Source organism: Labeo rohita, chromosome 23, assembly GCF_022985175.1.
Source record: "Labeo rohita strain BAU-BD-2019 chromosome 23, IGBB_LRoh.1.0, whole genome shotgun sequence".
Taxonomy (NCBI): domain Eukaryota; kingdom Metazoa; phylum Chordata; class Actinopteri; order Cypriniformes; family Cyprinidae; genus Labeo; species Labeo rohita.
The window spans coordinates 5,662,707-5,681,459 of record NC_066891.1 but is presented as its reverse complement, the minus strand read 5'-3'; the positions used below and the strand labels follow the sequence as shown (position 1 = coordinate 5,681,459).

The window sequence follows — 18,753 nt, the reverse complement described above, 5'->3', positions numbered from 1 at the left end:
ATAGTAATTATTAATGCATTTAACTTAAAACTTTTGGCCATGCTAATTATGATCAACAGCTTATCTCTATACTAAATGCATAAGCATAAGCATACTGGCATGCACGTTTACTGTGATTGCTGTGATCTGTTTCAGGCTTTCCGTATCATAACGTTTTAGAAAAAAAATAATTCTAACATTTTAGAAATTGCATTCTCAACGAGAACATCACGGAGGTTTAGCTAAGACTGCATGTGCGGGTCAGAAATGCACAGACGGACTGAAGGACAAATCGGCAGAACTATTTCATGACATGTCATGTTCATTGTCAAAATTATCGTCTTTAAACTTTTTAATGCGTTTCAAATAATGTCGCTATTTGTGCTGCATTCATACAGAGAGCAAGATTTTGCATGAGACGCGCAAGAGATGTGCTGTGGAGTAACATCATTCATTGCCAATTGTCTACGTATTTTTTCTTCATTACAAATCTTGTTTGATTTGTGTCTGCTGTGTTGAATTTTTTATCATTGCATGTTAAAGAAAATTCACTATGTTAGGCAGATGCAAAATGTGAAACTGTAATCTTATTTGCAGTCTAGCATTTTATAAATATTTGTGTAATATATATTCAGCATATTTAACTTAACCTGTTTTGTATCTTTATTATTTAATGCTTAAGTGATTTATCAAAACAAGTTTATGACTGTGACGATTTAATGTTGATCAACATCAACGAATTGGAGCGGCATTGGCCCTTTATTAGATCATTTTAAACGTCAAACAGCCTTCAATTTGCAGGTTCTACATCTATTTTATTTAATATTTTAATGCGGATCCCACACTCTAGCGTTGACCTAATATAAATGTGCTCGAGGCTGTTATTCATATTCAAATTTATGAATAACAAAGTTATATAACAAAGAAGCAAGACAGGGATGCACACATGCGATCACTTGCATTTTTCCTGATGATGAAACAACTTAAAATTGGGGTGCCTTATATATATGAGAAATATATCTAAAGAAAGCTTGTCTACTTTTAAACGAACCAGTTCAAAACGTAATCAAATAGGCTGCTCTCTGATTACGTAATGAGTGAATGCACTTCTCTCTAAAGGCGTGTCCAGTAGAGATTTCGTGAATTTCATCTTTGCAGCCAACAATAAACTTTAGTTTATTAATAAATAAATAAATCTCCTTTTTCTATATGTTAATAATCTTTAGGCTACTTTTGCCTGTGATTTGGGGCAAACCTTATACGTGTGCTTGAGTGCAGAATATATAAAAGCTCATTATGGATTAGTAGGCCTATTGATTTAATATAAATGTGTGATTAGTTGAACAGCCTACTAGGCAATGGCTTAAACGAACGATTAGTTAACTAGAAAAAACTTTAGTAGGGGCACCCCTATTAAATACTCACTAGAGGTCTCTGTTAAAGTTTTTTTAAGCATTTTATAGGCGTTTTCAAAGTCAGATAAATTCCGCTTTCAGAAACAAATAAAAATTGATACTTTATCCTTTGTAAATAGCCAACTCTTCTCCACTCGGCAGATGTTGTTGCTTCTGATTTGTGCATTGTAATTCACAGAAAGTCTACGAAATATGTTGTCTCCCAGCAACTTCGTGTTTTTCCAGCATTTAAAATATAAAGCAGGTTTATAGACTGATACCTTACTGATGTCTGGAATCTATTTTAAGGGGTTTTAAAAAATATATAAAGAGATGGTTCAGTATATTGGTAATAAATATAATTCTTGAGAATTTTTATTTCAGGTTTTGACTGCAAATGTCACATTCATAATGGTGGAATTGCCCACAACTGTTTTCAAAATTGATAATAATAAGAAATGAAATTATTTCTTGAAATGATTTCTGAAGAATCATGTGACACTGAAGACTGGAGTAATGCTGAAAATTCAGCTTTGCATCACAGAAATAAATTAAATTTTCAAATATATTGCAGTAGAAAACATGTATTTGAAATTGTAATAATATTTCACAATATTAGTTTTTATGCTATTTTATTTTTGAGCACATAAATGCACCCTTGGCAAGTATAAGAGTCTACATAAAAAATATTTTAAAACTGTGATGTTCCAAACTTTTGACAAGTACTGTATTAATTAGGATTAATCGTGATTAATCGCATGCAAAATAAAAGTTTGAGTTTGCCTAATATATGTGTGTGTACTGTGTGTAATTACTATGTATATATAAATACACACAAATTAATGTAAATATTTAAGAGAAATATGTTATTTATGTACAAAATATTTTATTCATATGTAATATAAATTCTATAAAAATTATAATAAATGCATATACTTGTAAATGTTTCTTAAATATATACATGAATGTGCTTGTATTTATATATGCATAATAATTACATACAGTACACACACATATATTAGGCAAACTCAAACTTTTATTTTGTATGCGATTAATCGCGATTAATCGTTTGACAGCCCTAGTATTAATATAAAATCTACATTATTTATCAATATTTTTTCATATACCTACATGTAGAAATATTGCACTGACATACTGTGTTTCATTGTCTTAATTTTAAAGCAAAAACAATACAGTCAAAGGATTGACTATGGGTCTGAATACTAAATTCCATGTTTATAAAGAAAGAAGAGTGACAGTGAAGTGTTACCTGGTGACCCTGTGGTTCATAAGGCACTGCTGGAGGGTGTCAGCCAGCCGCTGATGCACAAGCGAGTAACGGATAAATGCTCTGCCTTTACCCAGAGACGTCTTCAGCTAAGAAAGAAAAAGGAACATATTTCACACTATTGATATATAAATGACAATACTTTTTTTTAAGACATTTTCTGAAGATGCCAAGGTGTTGCAAGTGTTTGCTAGGATGTTTTGGGTGGTTGCTTAATATTTAAGGCAAATTAGTTTTTATAAAGTAATTAGTGCTTTTCAATTTACAGCATTTTTATTCTTTTAATTTGAAGGATGTTTGACTTTTTTGTGTGGCATATTTAAATAGCCATATTTAGACACGCACACACACAGACTATAATCAGTAACTTGGTCAAAGCTGAATAATTCAGCCGCTGTTACAAATTCCCAAAATTCAGTGAATCTGCCGCTGAAACTGACCACACCACAATAGAAGGAAGTTGGTCACCACAGTAGCAGCGTCAAGACAATACAGAAACAAATCTTACTGTTAACCATATCAAATAGCGGACATGTGGAAGTGGAACATGGCATTTAAATTCAGAGTATCATGTAGGCAGATAAGGAACAACCTAATCAATAGTATAACTAAAATCTCTTGTATTTCAGAGAGAAAACGGAACTGTACAAATCCGATAGGAAGGTCTGTTTGAACAAAAGGTGTGTGTGTCTACAGGGATACTTTGGTAAGAGATGTCCACTAATACGACACATAATAAAAAAGGGGTAGTTAACATGGAGATATGCATGCAAAAGAATAAATACAAACAATCATTATTACCGTATATATAAATAATAAAATATTAGTAACATTTTACAAAAAGGTTCATTAGTTAACATTAGTTAACTACATTAGTTAACATGAACTAAGAGTGAACAATACTTCTACAGCATTTATTAATCTTAGTTAATATTCATTTCATGCATTCTTAAAATCACAAGTTGTGTTAACATTAGTTAATGCACTGTGAACTAACATGAACTAACAATGAATGACTGTATTTTTATTAACTAACATTAACAAAGATTAATAAATAGTGTAATAAATGTGTCATTCATTGTTTGTTTATGTTAATGAATACATTAACTAATATTCACAAATGATACCTTATTGTAAAACGTTACCAAAATATTAGTAGTATCATTAGTTATTTAACATTGTTAATGTTAATAAGTTAATGTGACAGATTTATGTATTTATTTATTATGTTTGTATTTGCATTAGTTTGTAATTTTTTTATGTAAACAATGTTGGTTTTAAAGGTTTTTAAATAAAGTTTATTATTGGCAATATTATTACATATTATTACATTATATACAACATCATAAATTGTTTTTACATGTATAAATTATTATTAATTAATTAAAAAATATTTATTATTAATAAATATATAGAATTTCAATAAATATATTACATTAATATATCAAATGTCAATTTTTTACAGTAATATAAAATTCATATTATATATTCCTATTTTTATACACCTACATTATGTTGTTATTATTATTATATTACTATTATTATTATTATTAATAAAATATTAGTAGTAATAATAAATATAATAATAATAACAATAATAATAATTCTTATCGTTATTATTATTATTATATTACATTATAAATTGGTATTTACATTTATGAATTATAATTAAAAAATATTTTTATAATATCATTAACATATCAGTGTCCATATTATACAGTAATATATAATTATATCATATATTATAAATTTTTCTTTATACACCTACACTATGTTATTGTTATTAAAAATGATACCAATACTTCTACTACTACTACGACTACTACTACTAATAATTATTATTATTATTATTATTAATTACTATTTTGTTATAATAAAAAATTGGGGTAAGTTAAAAAATGTAAATTTTGTTTAAAAGGTTTTAGATGCGAAATTTAGCATGCCACACAGGACAATATTGCTCAGATTCATGCTAGAAGCAAATGAGACAGATGTTTACCTCTGGAATTGATTTAACAAAACGGATTCCATCATTTGCTCCTTTGATTTTGGCTAGACAGTCGCTGAAATAATCCCAGTAGTCTTTTCTGGACCCCAGAAATGTTGTTTTCTCCTTCTGGTCGAACTGAGCAACATAACAATAACACAACACTTCACATAAATGACTGTGAAACATCTTAAAAGCAGACACAAAGTTTAAATGGAAAAGTTTCAGTCCTTTTGGACAGCATGAGATCTCATCTTGTACGATTAGGGATTTTGAGTACATCCATATGGCCTGCTTCACACTTGGTATTAGCATTTTCCGCGGGTGATCGGATCCCAAGTGGTCGGCGGAGACGACTGTCATTTACACCTGATATTAACATGCATCTCCTGTGATCACTTGTAGTCAGGTTTAATCAAAAGAGGGTTTCCCATTATAGGACTAAACACATCATTCTGTCACTGCATGTTGATAATACATGAAAAAATTAAAGCAGCAGAAATACAAATAAACCACTTTTGCAGCCAAATCATAACAGGTTTATCAAGATAAATTTAAGATCTTTTTTTAAGGCCAAGTAAAGAAATTTTGAGGAATAAATTGAAAGGAACTTACGTTCTCAAAATTCACACTACCAGTGAACATTAAGATTTTTAAAAGAAGTCTATTCTGCTCACCAAGCCTGCATTTATTTGATCCAAAGCACAGCAAAAACAGTAAAAATTTTGAAAAAATGTTTTCTATTTAAAATAACACTTTTCTATTTGAATATATTTTAAAATTATATTTAAAATTTCAAAGCTGAATTTTAGCATCATTACTCCAGTCACATGATCCTTCAGTAATCATTCTAATATTAGCATTTTTTTAGGTTTCTTTGATGAATAGACAGTTCAGTAGAACAGCATTTATCTGAAATAGAAATCTTTTGTAACATTATAAATGTCTTTAGTAATCACTTTTGATCAATTTACAGCATCCTTGGTAAATAAAAGTATTATTTATATAATTTCTTATCCCCCCAACTGTTTTAAATATTGATAATAATAATAATAATAAAGTTTCATGAGCAGCAAATCAACATATTGAAATGGTTTCATGTGACACTAAAGACTGGAGTAATGATGCTGAAAATTCAGCTTTGCATCACAGGAATAAATTACATTTTAAAATATATTCAGATAGAAATTATTTTAAATAGTAAGAATATTTCCCAATATTACTGCTTTTGCTGTATTTTGGATCAATAAATGCAAATGTTACTGTTCAAAAACTTTTGACTGGTAGTGTATGTAAATAACTTTCACTGTACCTCCTGATCAACCTCCAAAAATGTATGCGTGAGAATTTAGACAAGAAATGCGATGTGATCAAATGCATTTCGAACTACTTTGATCTATCAAATAAGAAGTTTGGGACTCCATTTACACCTTTGTTCTATGTTTATGTATCTCTGACCTGAAGCAGGTACTCCAGCTTGTAGGAGAACTTTTGCAGGTTGGAGCTGTCATCTGTAATGGGCTCGCCATTTTCCTTATACTCTTTTGTCAGTTCCGATACAGCATCTGTAAGACAATCAAAGCAAATAAGACCATCGCACTGTAATTAACACTGATCACAGAAAACAAAACCCCAATTTCATAGTCAGAAGCTTTAAGAAGTGTTTTTTCTCCTTCTTTAGGCCATCTTGGTTACATGTACTCCACGCGCCTTTCATCCACTTCAGGAACTGAAACGGCACACGTGAGGGATGAACTCTGACATGCAGGTCTTTCTCGTTTTGGATTTCTCTTTCCCCCATGTTGAAAGCCAGCACCCTGAGAATAGCAATTGCACGTGCTCTGCCGTGAACCACGTGTCTCTTTTAACTCTAAACAATAGCTTTGCCCCTCTCGTGAAGGCCAACGCGCATCCGTACCATGCAGATCTCTGATAATCCGTTGGATCTGACCCTCCCCAACTGCAGCACCAGCGGCCATGGTCTGACTAGCTTCCTGCCAACGGGGTCAAGAGGTCATCTGTATTCTGCTGAGTAAAAGAATCACAGTGACTAAAGATAACTCGCATTTGACATGTATATTACATTTATTTATAGAGATGAATGAAATATTAGTCATATCAGTGATTTTAATTGTCCTCTCACATCAAAATCCACCAACATATTTGTTAAGCAACTGTTTTGGCTTGTAAACAGTGCTCAATCTGGGTATATTCAGGCAACGCAACTTTTTTCACTGTAGAAAAAGCTATATGATGAATAGGGGACTCATGCTTTAACTGGAAGCAACTGTTTGAAGTTAAAATCATCTTAAAGATGGATTTGTTTCTTAAAAACACAGCTTGGAGTGGTGTCAAGCATCACTATTAAAGCTTATACTTAGGTTTGATTGCACATTATGCAAGAACTTCTTGTATAAAATCGTGATTTTATACAATTTTATAAACCTAAGAACATTATACTTAGGTTTGATCGCACATTATAATGTTTTAAATGTTATGGATTAGTGTTTCAATGCATGAATAATTTATTATCAATGTAGTACAGATTAATAATATTGCTGATTGATTATTGACTATAATATAATATAATAAGGCCACAAACAGTATCTCAGTATTGCCCTTTGTTGACAACCAAAGCTTTAGCATACACATAATAATAGTTACTAAAGCCAAAATGTCTATTTCTCATTAAAATGAAGCAATGTGCAACATCATGTAGAGTAAACTACTAATCTGTTATAGCAGAGATGCAATATCTGGTCAGAAGGGATTTGAAGGAACTACTAAAATTGTACCAATTGCAAGCTAAAGATTATTTAAGACATGGTAAGACAAACCTACTTCTCTAATTTATTTTAACAGCTGGTTTAGACAGTGGTTTGGTGACGATTCCGAGGAACGAAAATAAGAATTACTATCAGAAACTTTCCAGATGGTTTTATTTTTATATATACTTAGATGGCGTAATTGTACGTCCTACCCAGAATTATAAATATCAAGTTACAAAATTATCACACATGACATCGAAACCCTTAGAGTGGAAGAGATAAAAGGCTTTTTGAAAAAACAATAACATGCTTATTAAGTGTACTGCTCAATTATACAACACTGTTGTTATACAAAAACAGCTGTTTTGAAGTGTAAACAAACATCAGTGTCCGCGTTCTTTCACGCATTCCTGTATAGTTTGAATTCAAACAAAAAGAGACGAGTTCTTTGGAACGGCGTCTTTTGTTGTCATAGAAACGAGGTTTTTTTAATAAAATATCAACAGTTGTTCAACTTTATTAAAGTTCAGTCAAGAATTCACAGGGTAAACAGACAGTCACGCGCAGGATGACATGTCAGAACGTTTATTCAGTATAAACGCGATTTTAGACTGAATTTGCCATGTACGTATTACAGCTGGACGTTTGCTGAATGTGCAATAAATGTCTTGAAAGTGAAAAACAGAAACTGACATAACTTACGCTTTTATAGGGATCCGAAACTCCACTTTGGTTTACATCGTTACACAACCAACCTTGCTAGCCTTGATTGACAGAAATTTCCGCCATAGACGGCAGGCTTGAGAGAGTCATTTTTATTGGACAGCGAAAAACAGCCCGCATCAAGTTTGGTTTCGAGAACAGGAGCCGATCAGTTGTAGATGTGAGTGTCCGAAGTAACAGTAAAAAAAAGTGCAATTCATAATAAAATTATACATATACATAACAGAATCTGCAAAATGTTAATTATTTTAGCGAAATAAGAGGGAACGTATAAAATGCATGTTATTTTTTATTTAATACTGACTTCAATAATATATTTAACATAAAAGATGTTTGTAGTCCACAAGAGAAAATAATAGTTTACAGAAGTTTACATACACTTGAATCTTAACTCTGTGTTGTTACATGAATGATCCACATCTGTGTTTTTTGTTTAGTGATAGTTGTTCATGAGACCCTTGTTTGTCCTAAACAGTTAAACTGCCTGCTGTTCTTCAAAAAAATCTTTCAGATTCCACAAATTCTTTGGTTTTTCAGCATTTTTGTGTATTTAAACCCATTCCAACAATGACTATGATAACTGAAAGACTCATATGCAACTATTACAGAAGGTTCAAACGCTCACTGATGCTCCAGAAGGAAAAACGATGCTTTAAGAGCTGGGGTGTAAACTTTTGAACTAAAATTAAGATGTGTACATTTTTCTTATGTAGCCTAAAATATCTCTTTTTTTTTTTTTTCTTTTTTTCATTTAGTACTGCCCTTCAGAAGCTACAGAACATACTTACATGTTTCAAAATAAAAGTTAAATTTACTCTGATCTTCAAATTCCAAAAGTTTTCACCACCCAGCTCTTAATGCATTGCATTTCCTTCTGGAGCATCATTGAGTGTTTGAACCTTCTATAATAGTTGCATATGAGTCCCTCAGTTGTCTTCAATGTAAAAAGATGGATCTCAAAATCATACAGTCATTGTTGGAAAGGGTTTAAAAAATGCACAAAAATGCTGAAAAAATCAAAGAATTTATGGGACCTGAAGGACTTGAGAATTGAAGAACTGCAGGCAGTTTAACTGTTTAGGACAAACAAGGGACTATATGTAAAAGTCTTTCATGTAAAATGTCTTATTCAGGTCAATACTAAGTAAAAAAAATAACATGCATTTTGTATAATCTTTATTATTTTGGTAAAATAATTAACATTTTGCACATTCTGCTTTTGACTTCAACTGTATATTATTTTAATAATTGTATTTATACAATATAATATTAAATATTATTATAATGTAACATAACATTAATTTTCTTCCACTATATCTCACTATATGTATTCTATCCCATCTTTTATTACCTAAATTTTATATTTCTGCATAACAAAAAAGGTCTTTTGTGTACATGTTTGTCATGTGTTAAGAAAAAATGAGGAAGAAAAACTGCCCTTTTTTCAGTATAAATATGCAAACGCAAACGCTTCTACCACATCTCACATCGGCTGTCTACTTGACAAGAAGGTCAGCTGTGGGGACAATGGTTTTATATATTTAATTTCAAACTGGTTTGAGCCCGTTCAGTTAGAAATAGCAACAGGTAAGGACAAAATGATTAATACATTAATTTTGTATATGCTCACTGGAATAAATTTATCTGAAATGATTAATAAAACTTTTTTGTTGTTGTTGTTTTGTCTGAAAAGGCAGATTTATGTTGAAGTCAATTCTCCACAGAAAACGTTAGGGAAGGGAATAAAGGGAATAAAGAACTGAACTTGGACAAATCGAAGCTGACTAGTAGTTAGCAGTTGCAGAACAACATGACTGATGAGAATACAACGTTCTACAACTATGATTCAGACTATCCAGATGAGTTGTGTCGTAAAGAAAAGGTGGTGAAAGTCGGATCCATTATTATTCCAATCTTTTTCACAGTAGTGGTCGTGTTGAGCTGCATCGGAAACATCCTTGTTCTGGTCATCCTTGCACTCTACGAGAGCCTCAAATCCTTGACCAACGTCTTCATCCTCAATTTAGCTCTGTCAGATTTGCTGTTCACTTTTGGACTTCCATTTTGGGCTTCGTATTACATCTGGGGTTGGACATTTGGAGAGGCTGGCTGTAAAGCTGTGAAGTTTCTCTTTTATTTCGGCTTTTACAGCAGCGTGCTGTTCTTGACTCTAATGACCGTTCAGCGTTACATGGCAGTGGTTCATCCGCTGTCTGACTGGGAGAGATGCAGATGCCTTTCATTCTCTCCTTTTATCGTTTGGATCCTGAGTGGAACGGTTGCAATGCTTGGTTCGTATCATAGTAAAGTCATGGCAGAATCTGGCAGCGAATACTGTGAATATGGCACTGTTGAATGGAAATCTGGCATTGCCTATTTTCAAAATGCTTTTTTCTTCATTGCATTTGTAATCATGGGCTATTGCTATGGCAGAATGCTTCACACGATTACAAACTCACGGACTAATAAGAGACACAAGACTGTTAGACTAATATTCTGCATCGCACTGGTGTTTTTTATCGGTTGGGCTCCATATAACATTGTCATGTTCCTAAAATCTTTGACCTTCCATCCATTCACAGTCTGCGAAGTAAGCATAAATGTCGACTATGCGTATTATGCTTGCCGAGTGATCGCTTTCTCCCACTGTTGCTTGAACCCTGTGTTTTACGTTTTTGTTGGCGTAAAGTTCAGAAATCATCTAAAAATGATTTTACAGAAGATCTTTCAAAAAAAAAAAAAACTCAATTTCAGTCAAGTCACATTGGCAAAAAATCAGTCGCTGGGTTCAATGTACTGAGAGAAAACTCAAGTGCTTTTACAGATTGCAGCGAATAGGCTTTGAGTTTTAAAATATGATGTGTAAATAATGTACAGAGAGATGTTGCAGCTTTTTTGGTTATTATTATTATTAATATGCTGGTAAAGTCATGGCAGAACTTTGTTGAACCATTGAATAAAAACAAAAAAGTACCAATTTGCATGATGATTCCTCTCTCTATCAAACAGCAAAAACATTCAGTTGTGAGAATGTCATGTCCTAAATTATAACCAGTGTTTTTCCTTTTTGTTGAAGTTCTCATTTATTTAAGGTAAAAACTAAAGATACGTAATGAAAGAAGCCCATGAACAAATGTGTCGTCATTAATGCAGAAAATATTTCCACAAGAAATTAAAATATATCTATATGCCTTCTTCTGTCTATTTCTGTATGCATTTATATTATGACTCATGTTTATGACACTGCTTGTACAATTTATTAAATGGATAATATAGAGCAAAAGTAATATACAGCATGAGCATAAAGTATGAGTCCAGTTTATGAACCATCTGTCGCTCCTCGCTTTTAAAAAGGTTTTGGCATCGGTGGTTCCATGAAGAACCTTTAACATCCATGGAGCCTTTCACAAAAGGCCCTTTAGATTGAAATGTTCTTCACACTAAAAAAAGACTTCCTGAGGAACTGTTCACTTACAGGTTCTTTGAGGAACCAAAAATGGATCTTCGATGGCATTGCTGCAAAATCCCCATTTGAATATATTTCATTTTTTTTAGACCACAGTGTGGTCAGTTTTGTGGTGAAAAATTACTGCCAGGTTTCGCTATTAATCCAAATATATATTATACACTGAAACGGTTCTAAATGGTACCAAATTATAGTTCTTCAGTTTGTAACAATAGCAGAACCCTTTTTCTTTCAGTATGGTTCAATCATGTACTTTGGTGTAACTAAGCGTCAGTTTCTCTGTGCAGATGATGAGGTTGTAGGGAGTGATGGCATCTGGGTAGAAATGCACATTTAGAGTGACAAGTGTTTATCTTCCAATTGTTTAGACAATTATGTTTAAATGACCAAAAGTAGCTACTGTGAATGTGTGAGCACTCCACACACCACAGTGTTCTAGGTAAATTGTATGGCTTAATATAATGTAAATGAAAATAAAATACAAATGCGATGACCACAGCTACTGAAAGAGCTTACAGGTGGCGATGAATATAAGCGTAGGCTTTACTGAAATGCCTTACCATCGATTTTTCTCACAAGGTGTTTAAACGTCACTGTTCTTGTAACTTCTCACTTCTCTTTCTGTCCTTAGACTGACAATTACAACCAAAAGCCACATAGTACTTTATTGTCCGAGTTATGTTGCAGTAAATATAGCAACAGGTAGCGCAGCAGCTCACTGAGTGCAACCATTTTACGTCATCGAAATAATGGCGCCCCCCAGTATTTTCCAGTCCAAAATATATAATCTTTTACGGGTTTTTTACTACATACACTGACCAAAATTATAAACGCAACACTTTTGTTTTTGCCCCCATTTTTCATGAGCTGAACTCAAAGATCTAAGACTTTTTTCTATGTACACAAAAGGCCTATTTCTCTCAAATATTGTTTACAAATCTGTCTAAATCTGTTAGTGAGCACTTCTCCTTTGCCGAGATAATCCATCCACCTCACAGGTGTGGCATATCAGGATGCTGATTAGACAGCGTGATTATTGCACGGGTGTGCCTTAGGCTGGCCACAATAAAAGGCCACTCTAAAATGTCCAGTTTTATCACACAGCACAATGCCACAGATGTCGCAAGTTTTGAGGAAGCGTGCAATTAGCATGCTGACTGCAGAAGTGTTATGTTTTGCATAACCAAAGAATTTCTGCACATACTGTCAGAAACCGCTCATCTGCATGCTCATTGTCCTCATCGGGGTCTCGACCTGACTGCAGTTTGTCGTCGTAACCGACTTGAGTGGGCAAATGCTCACATTCAATGGCATCTGGCACTTTGGAGAGGTGTTCTCTTCACGGATGAATCCCGGTGTTCACTGTACAAAACAGATGGCAGACAGCGTGTATGGCGTTGTGTGGGTGAGCGGTTTGCTGATGTCAATGTTGTGGATCGAGTGGCCCATTTTGGCGGTGGGGTTATGGTATGGGCAGGCATATGTTATGGACAACAAACACAGGTGCATTTTATTGATGGCATTCTGAATGCACAGAGATACTGTGACAAGATACTGAGGCCCATTGTTGTGCCATTCATCCACAACCATCACCTCATGTTGCAGCATGACAATGCACGGCCTCATGTTGCAAGGATCTGTACACAATTCCTGAAAGCTGAAAACATCCCATTTCTTGCACGGCCAGCATACTCACCAGACATGTCACCCATTGAGCATGTTTGGGATGCTCTGGATCAACGTATATGACAGCGTGTTCCAGTTCCTGCCAATATCTAGCAACTACGCACAGCCATTGAAGAGGAGTGGACCAACATTCCACAGGCCACAATCAACAACCTGATCAACTCAAAAAAATTGAACACATATGACTCTTGTGTTCTTCTTCTTTCTTTTTTGTGCTTGTTAAAGTTCTAATTTTTGCATATAAAATGCAACAGAAAATACATAATGAAAGAACTCCACCAACAAATGAGTTGTCATCACTGCAGAGAAGAGCAGACACATTTGACACTATTTGGGTCTATTGCTTATGAAAAAGCAGGTGTCTTTCCTATTTGTTAGCTCTTTACAAAATAGTTTAAGCAGAGCAGTTACTTCAAGTATAAATATCACAAAACCACTTCCAGCTTCCTCTGAGCGTGTGAGGTGAACAGATTCAGAGTCTGAGGTTTGCGTGAGGATGTATGTTACTTACCTATCACACAAACAGAGTTTAGAACATCATCACCAGAACAATATCCTCTTTTTAATTAATTGATTGGGTGCTTAACAGTTACTAACTGCTGATCTATAATAAAGTTTTTGCAATTCCAGTTAATTTTACACTACAGATTGTGATTATTTAATGTGCTGTTCTGATCATCACTGCTCTACAAGGTTAAGATCATCAAAGAATTCAGGTAAGTCATGTATATATTGATTTGACTTAAGTTATTCAAGTTAGATTAATTGCTATAACCTTTATTCTCAAAGCTTTTCAGCTTTTCTACTTCTTCAAGATTTCATTTAGAAACTTGATGTTTCTTTGTCAAATTTATATTATTATACACTGTATTCTTTGATTTAAAGAAAACAAAGATTTGGAATGTTTTACTTATTTCAGTCATTCATTTTGTTTAATTTAATGTCTTGCCATTTCTTTGCAATTATTTCTGCAGAACAACATGACTGAAGAGTATACAACTTTTGTGTACATCTATGACATTAACTATTTCGACCAGTTGTGTCGCAAAGAGGTGGAGGTGAAAGACACATCTATTCCACTCCTTTTCATATCAGTTGTTGTGTTGAGCTGCATCTGTAACGTCCTCGTTCTGCTCATCCTTGCTCTCTACGGGAACCTCAGATCCTTGACCAATGTTTTTTTCCTCAATTTAGCTCTGTCAAATCTGCTGTTCACTTTTGGACTTCTGTTTCATGCCTCGTACTACTGGGGTTGGACATTTGGAGAGGCTGGCTGTAAAGCTGTGAAGTTTCTCTTCTATGTTGGCTTTTACAGCAGTGTCCTGTTCTTGACTCTAATGACCGGTTCAGCGTTACATGGCAGTGGTTCATCCTCTTTCCAACCGGGAGAGATGTAGATGCTTTTTAGTCTCTCCTTTTATCGTTTGGATCCTGAGTGGAACGGTTGCACTGCTTGGTTCACTTCATAGCAAAGTCATGATAGAATTGGACATCCTATACTGTGAATATGGCAGTGTTGAATGGAAATCTGGCATTGCTTATTTTCAGAATGCTTTGTTCTTTATTGCATTTGTAATCATATGTTACTGCTATGGCAAAATGCTTCGGACAATTACAAAATTGTCTAGCAATAAGAAACACAAGACTGTTAGACCAACATTTTTTATTGTGATGGTGTTTTTTATTGGTTGGGCTCCATATAACATTATCATGTTCCTACAATCTTTGACAGTCTATCCATTCACAGTCTGTGAAGTAAGCATTAGACTTGACTACGCTGCATATTATGCATGCCGAATTTTAGCTGTAACACACTGTTACATAAACACTGTAGTGTTTTTAGTTTTTGTAGAGGGAAGTTTCCATAATAGTTTACGAGTAAGGAGGTTTTGTGTCAAGATTGAAGTCTGTGATTAAAGAAATCGTCTCATTCAAAAAATGTTCTTGATCATGTGCTACCATGTAAGTCTAAATAAAAAGATTACTGTCTAGTTCATTTAAACGTCCCTCCAATCTGTTAATGCAGATGCCATGGCTAGATTGGGTTTACATTACACTGAAATCTCAGTGAAATTCAAAAAAGTTTTGTAGCACAGGCCAAACAGTTGTAGCACAAGTTAGGGGTGGGCGGTATGGCAAAAATATCATATCACAAATTTTTTCAGGAATATCATTATTTTTATCATGATTCTTTGTCATGTTGACTTTTTTTTTAAAGCTTTTCAAGATAACAAAATATAAAATAAAAAAAAATGGCAGACATTTGGGCCAAAGTGGGTAAAGATGAAAATCTTTGTATTTTATATTTGTTATTAGAAAATCAGAACAAAGATATACTTTACAAATACCCATATATACAAATAAAAACAGTAGTATTTTTTAACAGTAGTATTTTCCCCTCTACTATCAAATGGGTACAGCTACTGTTTAGTTATCTACATTATTCAAAATATCTTCTTTTGTGTTCAGCACAAGAAAGAAATTAATACAGGCTTGGGACAACATGTGACTGAGTAAATAATGTCAGATTTAATTTTGGGGTGAACTATTCCTTTAATGACAAGCGGCACCATGTTTAGTTCTGTCGCTTTAAGAGCTGCACGCATCCGTTTCTCTCTCAAAGGCAGGGGCGGATCTAGAAAATAATTTTAAGGGTGGCAAAGGGGTGGCCTGTGGTCTATGAGGGGTGGCAACACCAAAGCAAGCCCCCATGCATAGTTTTTGGGGATTTATAGTCTGACATACACAGTTGTGTTCACAAATATTGCATTACCATTAAGTAATCATCTATACTGTTTTAAATGAAAAATAAATAACATTTCAATGTCCATCATGGCACCAAGTCAATAAACAATATAAACAGGCTATAAATAATAAACTTCAACAGGTTATAAATGTTTCTGAGCTTCTATCACTAAAGAAGACATGCGATTCTATTCAATTAAATTCTATTAAATTACTAACAGAGGTGGGAATGTCTGTAATCACTCATAACACACTATTATCCATATACTCTAGCAACACCCCAGCAACTGCATAGCAACAGCCTAGCAACCACCCAGAATATTCTAGCAACCAACTAGCAACACTTAAGCAAACATCTAGGACATCAAATTCACCAAACTATTCATGTTAAATATGTTTATGTTAAACAAGACTTTAAGACAATTACATTATTTTTCAGCAATCATTTTACTACTGTAAAGTAATCTTGCAGCAGATGAAAAGCACTTCAAAATTCAGTTTCAGTTTCTTGGTCTCCTGACACAAGACTAGTTATATCTCTAGGTAGTCATTTTTCAGTTCTGCAAAAATGCTGTAGGCTACACATAAAATAAAAATGCTTACAAATAAAGTTTGATAGTCACACTTTTGAAGGTGTACAACATGTACTACAGTTTACTGTACATATAGAATAGTGAAATTTCCATCATCTAATGTACTGTTACTGTATATAATTATACTGTATTTGTAAGTATAATACCCATGTGAATGATTCGTTCATTTCTCTCCTCTCTCCGTTGCTGAATGCAGAGATTCTGATTGGTGTGTCATCAGTTTTGCTACTTAATGTTTAACTTACTCAGTATTAAACTTTTTGAGAAATGTGTCTTTGTTTTTAGCACTGAATGAATGGTTTGAGAATATGAGCCAACTAAAAAAACTGGAATACGACCAGATGCTTACCTAACTCTGCTATTAGTTTCCGTGAACGGCATCTTCTTATTGAATTCTTGCTATTATTGCTTCGTCGGATACGGCATAAAGGCCTAAATCCATGATGAAAGTGGAATGAGCGGTCAGAGAATCGGATCAAACAATTACGTGATGAATCTCAGACACATCCGAAAGGGATCATATTTTTTCAGAGGACTTCTGAGTTAGCTGAGAAGCAGAAATTATCTGATTCACGTACAAATGTAAAACAATTCATTAGTGAACTGGGCCACGCCTGTGTTTTTGACTCAAAAAGAACCGGTTTATAAGAGTTGCCACCCCGTGCCACCCCGGTAGATCTGCCCCTGCTCAAAGCATTGTTGCGGAAACGAACTAGCTTGTCACCGAACACGGTCGCATCTCCGTCGTTTGAACCACATTAGTTCAACAATGGCCTTAGGCACATATGCACATGCGCACTATTCAAAAACGGCGCTTACAGATGATGCGCAAAAATACGTAGATTAAAATGCATTTATATTTAGATAGAACGGAAGATATAGATTGTACTGCATGTTAGCTTGCTTACTGTACCCAAGAGCATCATTTATTGAACCTATATGTCTTACTAACAAGGAACTATGCTTCTAACCACAGGTCAAGAACTGTAGTTCCAACCAAGTAAGTTTGTGACCTTGTTTTCAAATGTTCGTTTGAACTATGGTTTCGGGAAACACAGCATCGTTGAATTATGTTGGTAATGACGGAACTTGTGACCATAGTGGCTAAGGATGCTTTTGGGAAATGCACCCCCCAGAACAACATGTGAATTAAATGTTTAAAGCAGATGCAAATAATGCCCCGCGAGTGTAACTCTACTACTGCTGAGTTAACATTTGATGTGAACGTATGTCACGCTGTACAGTATATTGAGGTGAAAGCGCCAGAACTGCAACTGATATAATGTGCATTGTAGTACAATACTACGATATTTCTCAGAAAGAGGGTCGTGGAAACATTTTAACCGTCTACGATCAAAAATCATCCTACTAACTACTAAGTATAATCACACACACAAACAACAAAATCACTTCACACTACTAAGCAGCTGTGTTATGAACACGCGAAACTGTATCGCAGACATGCTACAGTGGTAAATTTATTGCACAGACCTGATTTTTTGTAGGACGTGCAACATATGTGTCGCACTGTACTGCCCTGCCCCAGGGTAACTTCTAAGCAGCTAAAGACTTTTCTCACATTAGCTAATGTTAATGTTCATGCATCCACCATCAGGAGAACATTGAACAACAATCGTGTGCATGGCCGAGTTGCAAGGACAACATTGCTGCCCGCACAACATTGTGCGAAAGATCATATGGACAAACCAGAAGACTATTGGAGAAATATTTTGTGAACAGATGAGACCAAAAAAGAACTTTTTGGTTGCAATATGAAGCGTTATGTTTGGAGAAAAGTGACTTTCCTGTGGTATTTGTTGCCTCATCTGTCATTAGAAAATGGTCTTAGCAGAGCAGTTATTGTCAAGTGTAAAGAACACAAAGCCACTTTAACTTCCTCTGATCATGTGAAATGAAAAGATTCAGAGTCTAAGGTTTGAGGTTGGCTGTAAAGCTATGAAGTTTCTCTTTTATTTCGGCTTTTACAGCAGCATGTTGTTCTTGACTCTAATGACCATTCTGTGTTACATGGCAGTGGTTCATCCTCTGTCTGACTGGGAGAGATGCAGATGCTTTTTAGTTTCCCCTTCACAAGACTGTTAGAATAACAGTTTTAATTGTGCT

General features: G+C 34.2%; 2 protein-coding genes and 1 pseudogene across 4 annotated transcripts in view; 2 read left to right on the top strand and 1 right to left on the bottom strand.

Annotated features, from left to right (window-relative positions):
- Positions 1-8,210, bottom strand: part of fyco1a (FYVE and coiled-coil domain autophagy adaptor 1a) — a 35,030-nt gene extending 26,820 nt beyond the window's left edge. For 2 of the 3 annotated variants that reach the window (XM_051096365.1, XM_051096368.1), the window contains exons 1-5: positions 8,119-8,210; positions 6,567-6,673; positions 6,107-6,213; positions 4,661-4,786; positions 2,644-2,750 (exon numbers count right to left, since the gene is read on the bottom strand). In XM_051096365.1, coding sequence (XP_050952322.1) covers positions 2,644-2,750; positions 4,661-4,786; positions 6,107-6,213; positions 6,567-6,627 — 401 coding nt within the window. In that variant the 5' untranslated portion in view covers positions 6,628-6,673; positions 8,119-8,210. Of the gene's footprint in view, positions 1-2,643; positions 2,751-4,660; positions 4,787-6,106; positions 6,214-6,566; positions 6,677-8,118 lie in introns of all 3 variants that reach the window. The other variant, XM_051096367.1, reaches the window with a different exon arrangement.
- A 1,407-nt stretch (positions 8,211-9,617) lies between these two features.
- On the top strand, positions 9,618-11,700 carry LOC127154391 (chemokine XC receptor 1-like). Its single transcript, XM_051095881.1, has 2 exons — positions 9,618-9,726; positions 9,833-11,700. Exon 2 carries the CDS (start codon positions 9,950-9,952, stop codon positions 10,937-10,939), a length of 990 nt encoding a protein of 329 aa, XP_050951838.1. The 5' UTR covers positions 9,618-9,726; positions 9,833-9,949; the 3' UTR covers positions 10,940-11,700.
- A 2,571-nt stretch (positions 11,701-14,271) lies between these two features.
- LOC127155103 (chemokine XC receptor 1-like) lies at positions 14,272-15,232 on the top strand (annotated as a pseudogene).
- The last annotated feature ends 3,521 nt before the right edge of the window (positions 15,233-18,753 follow it).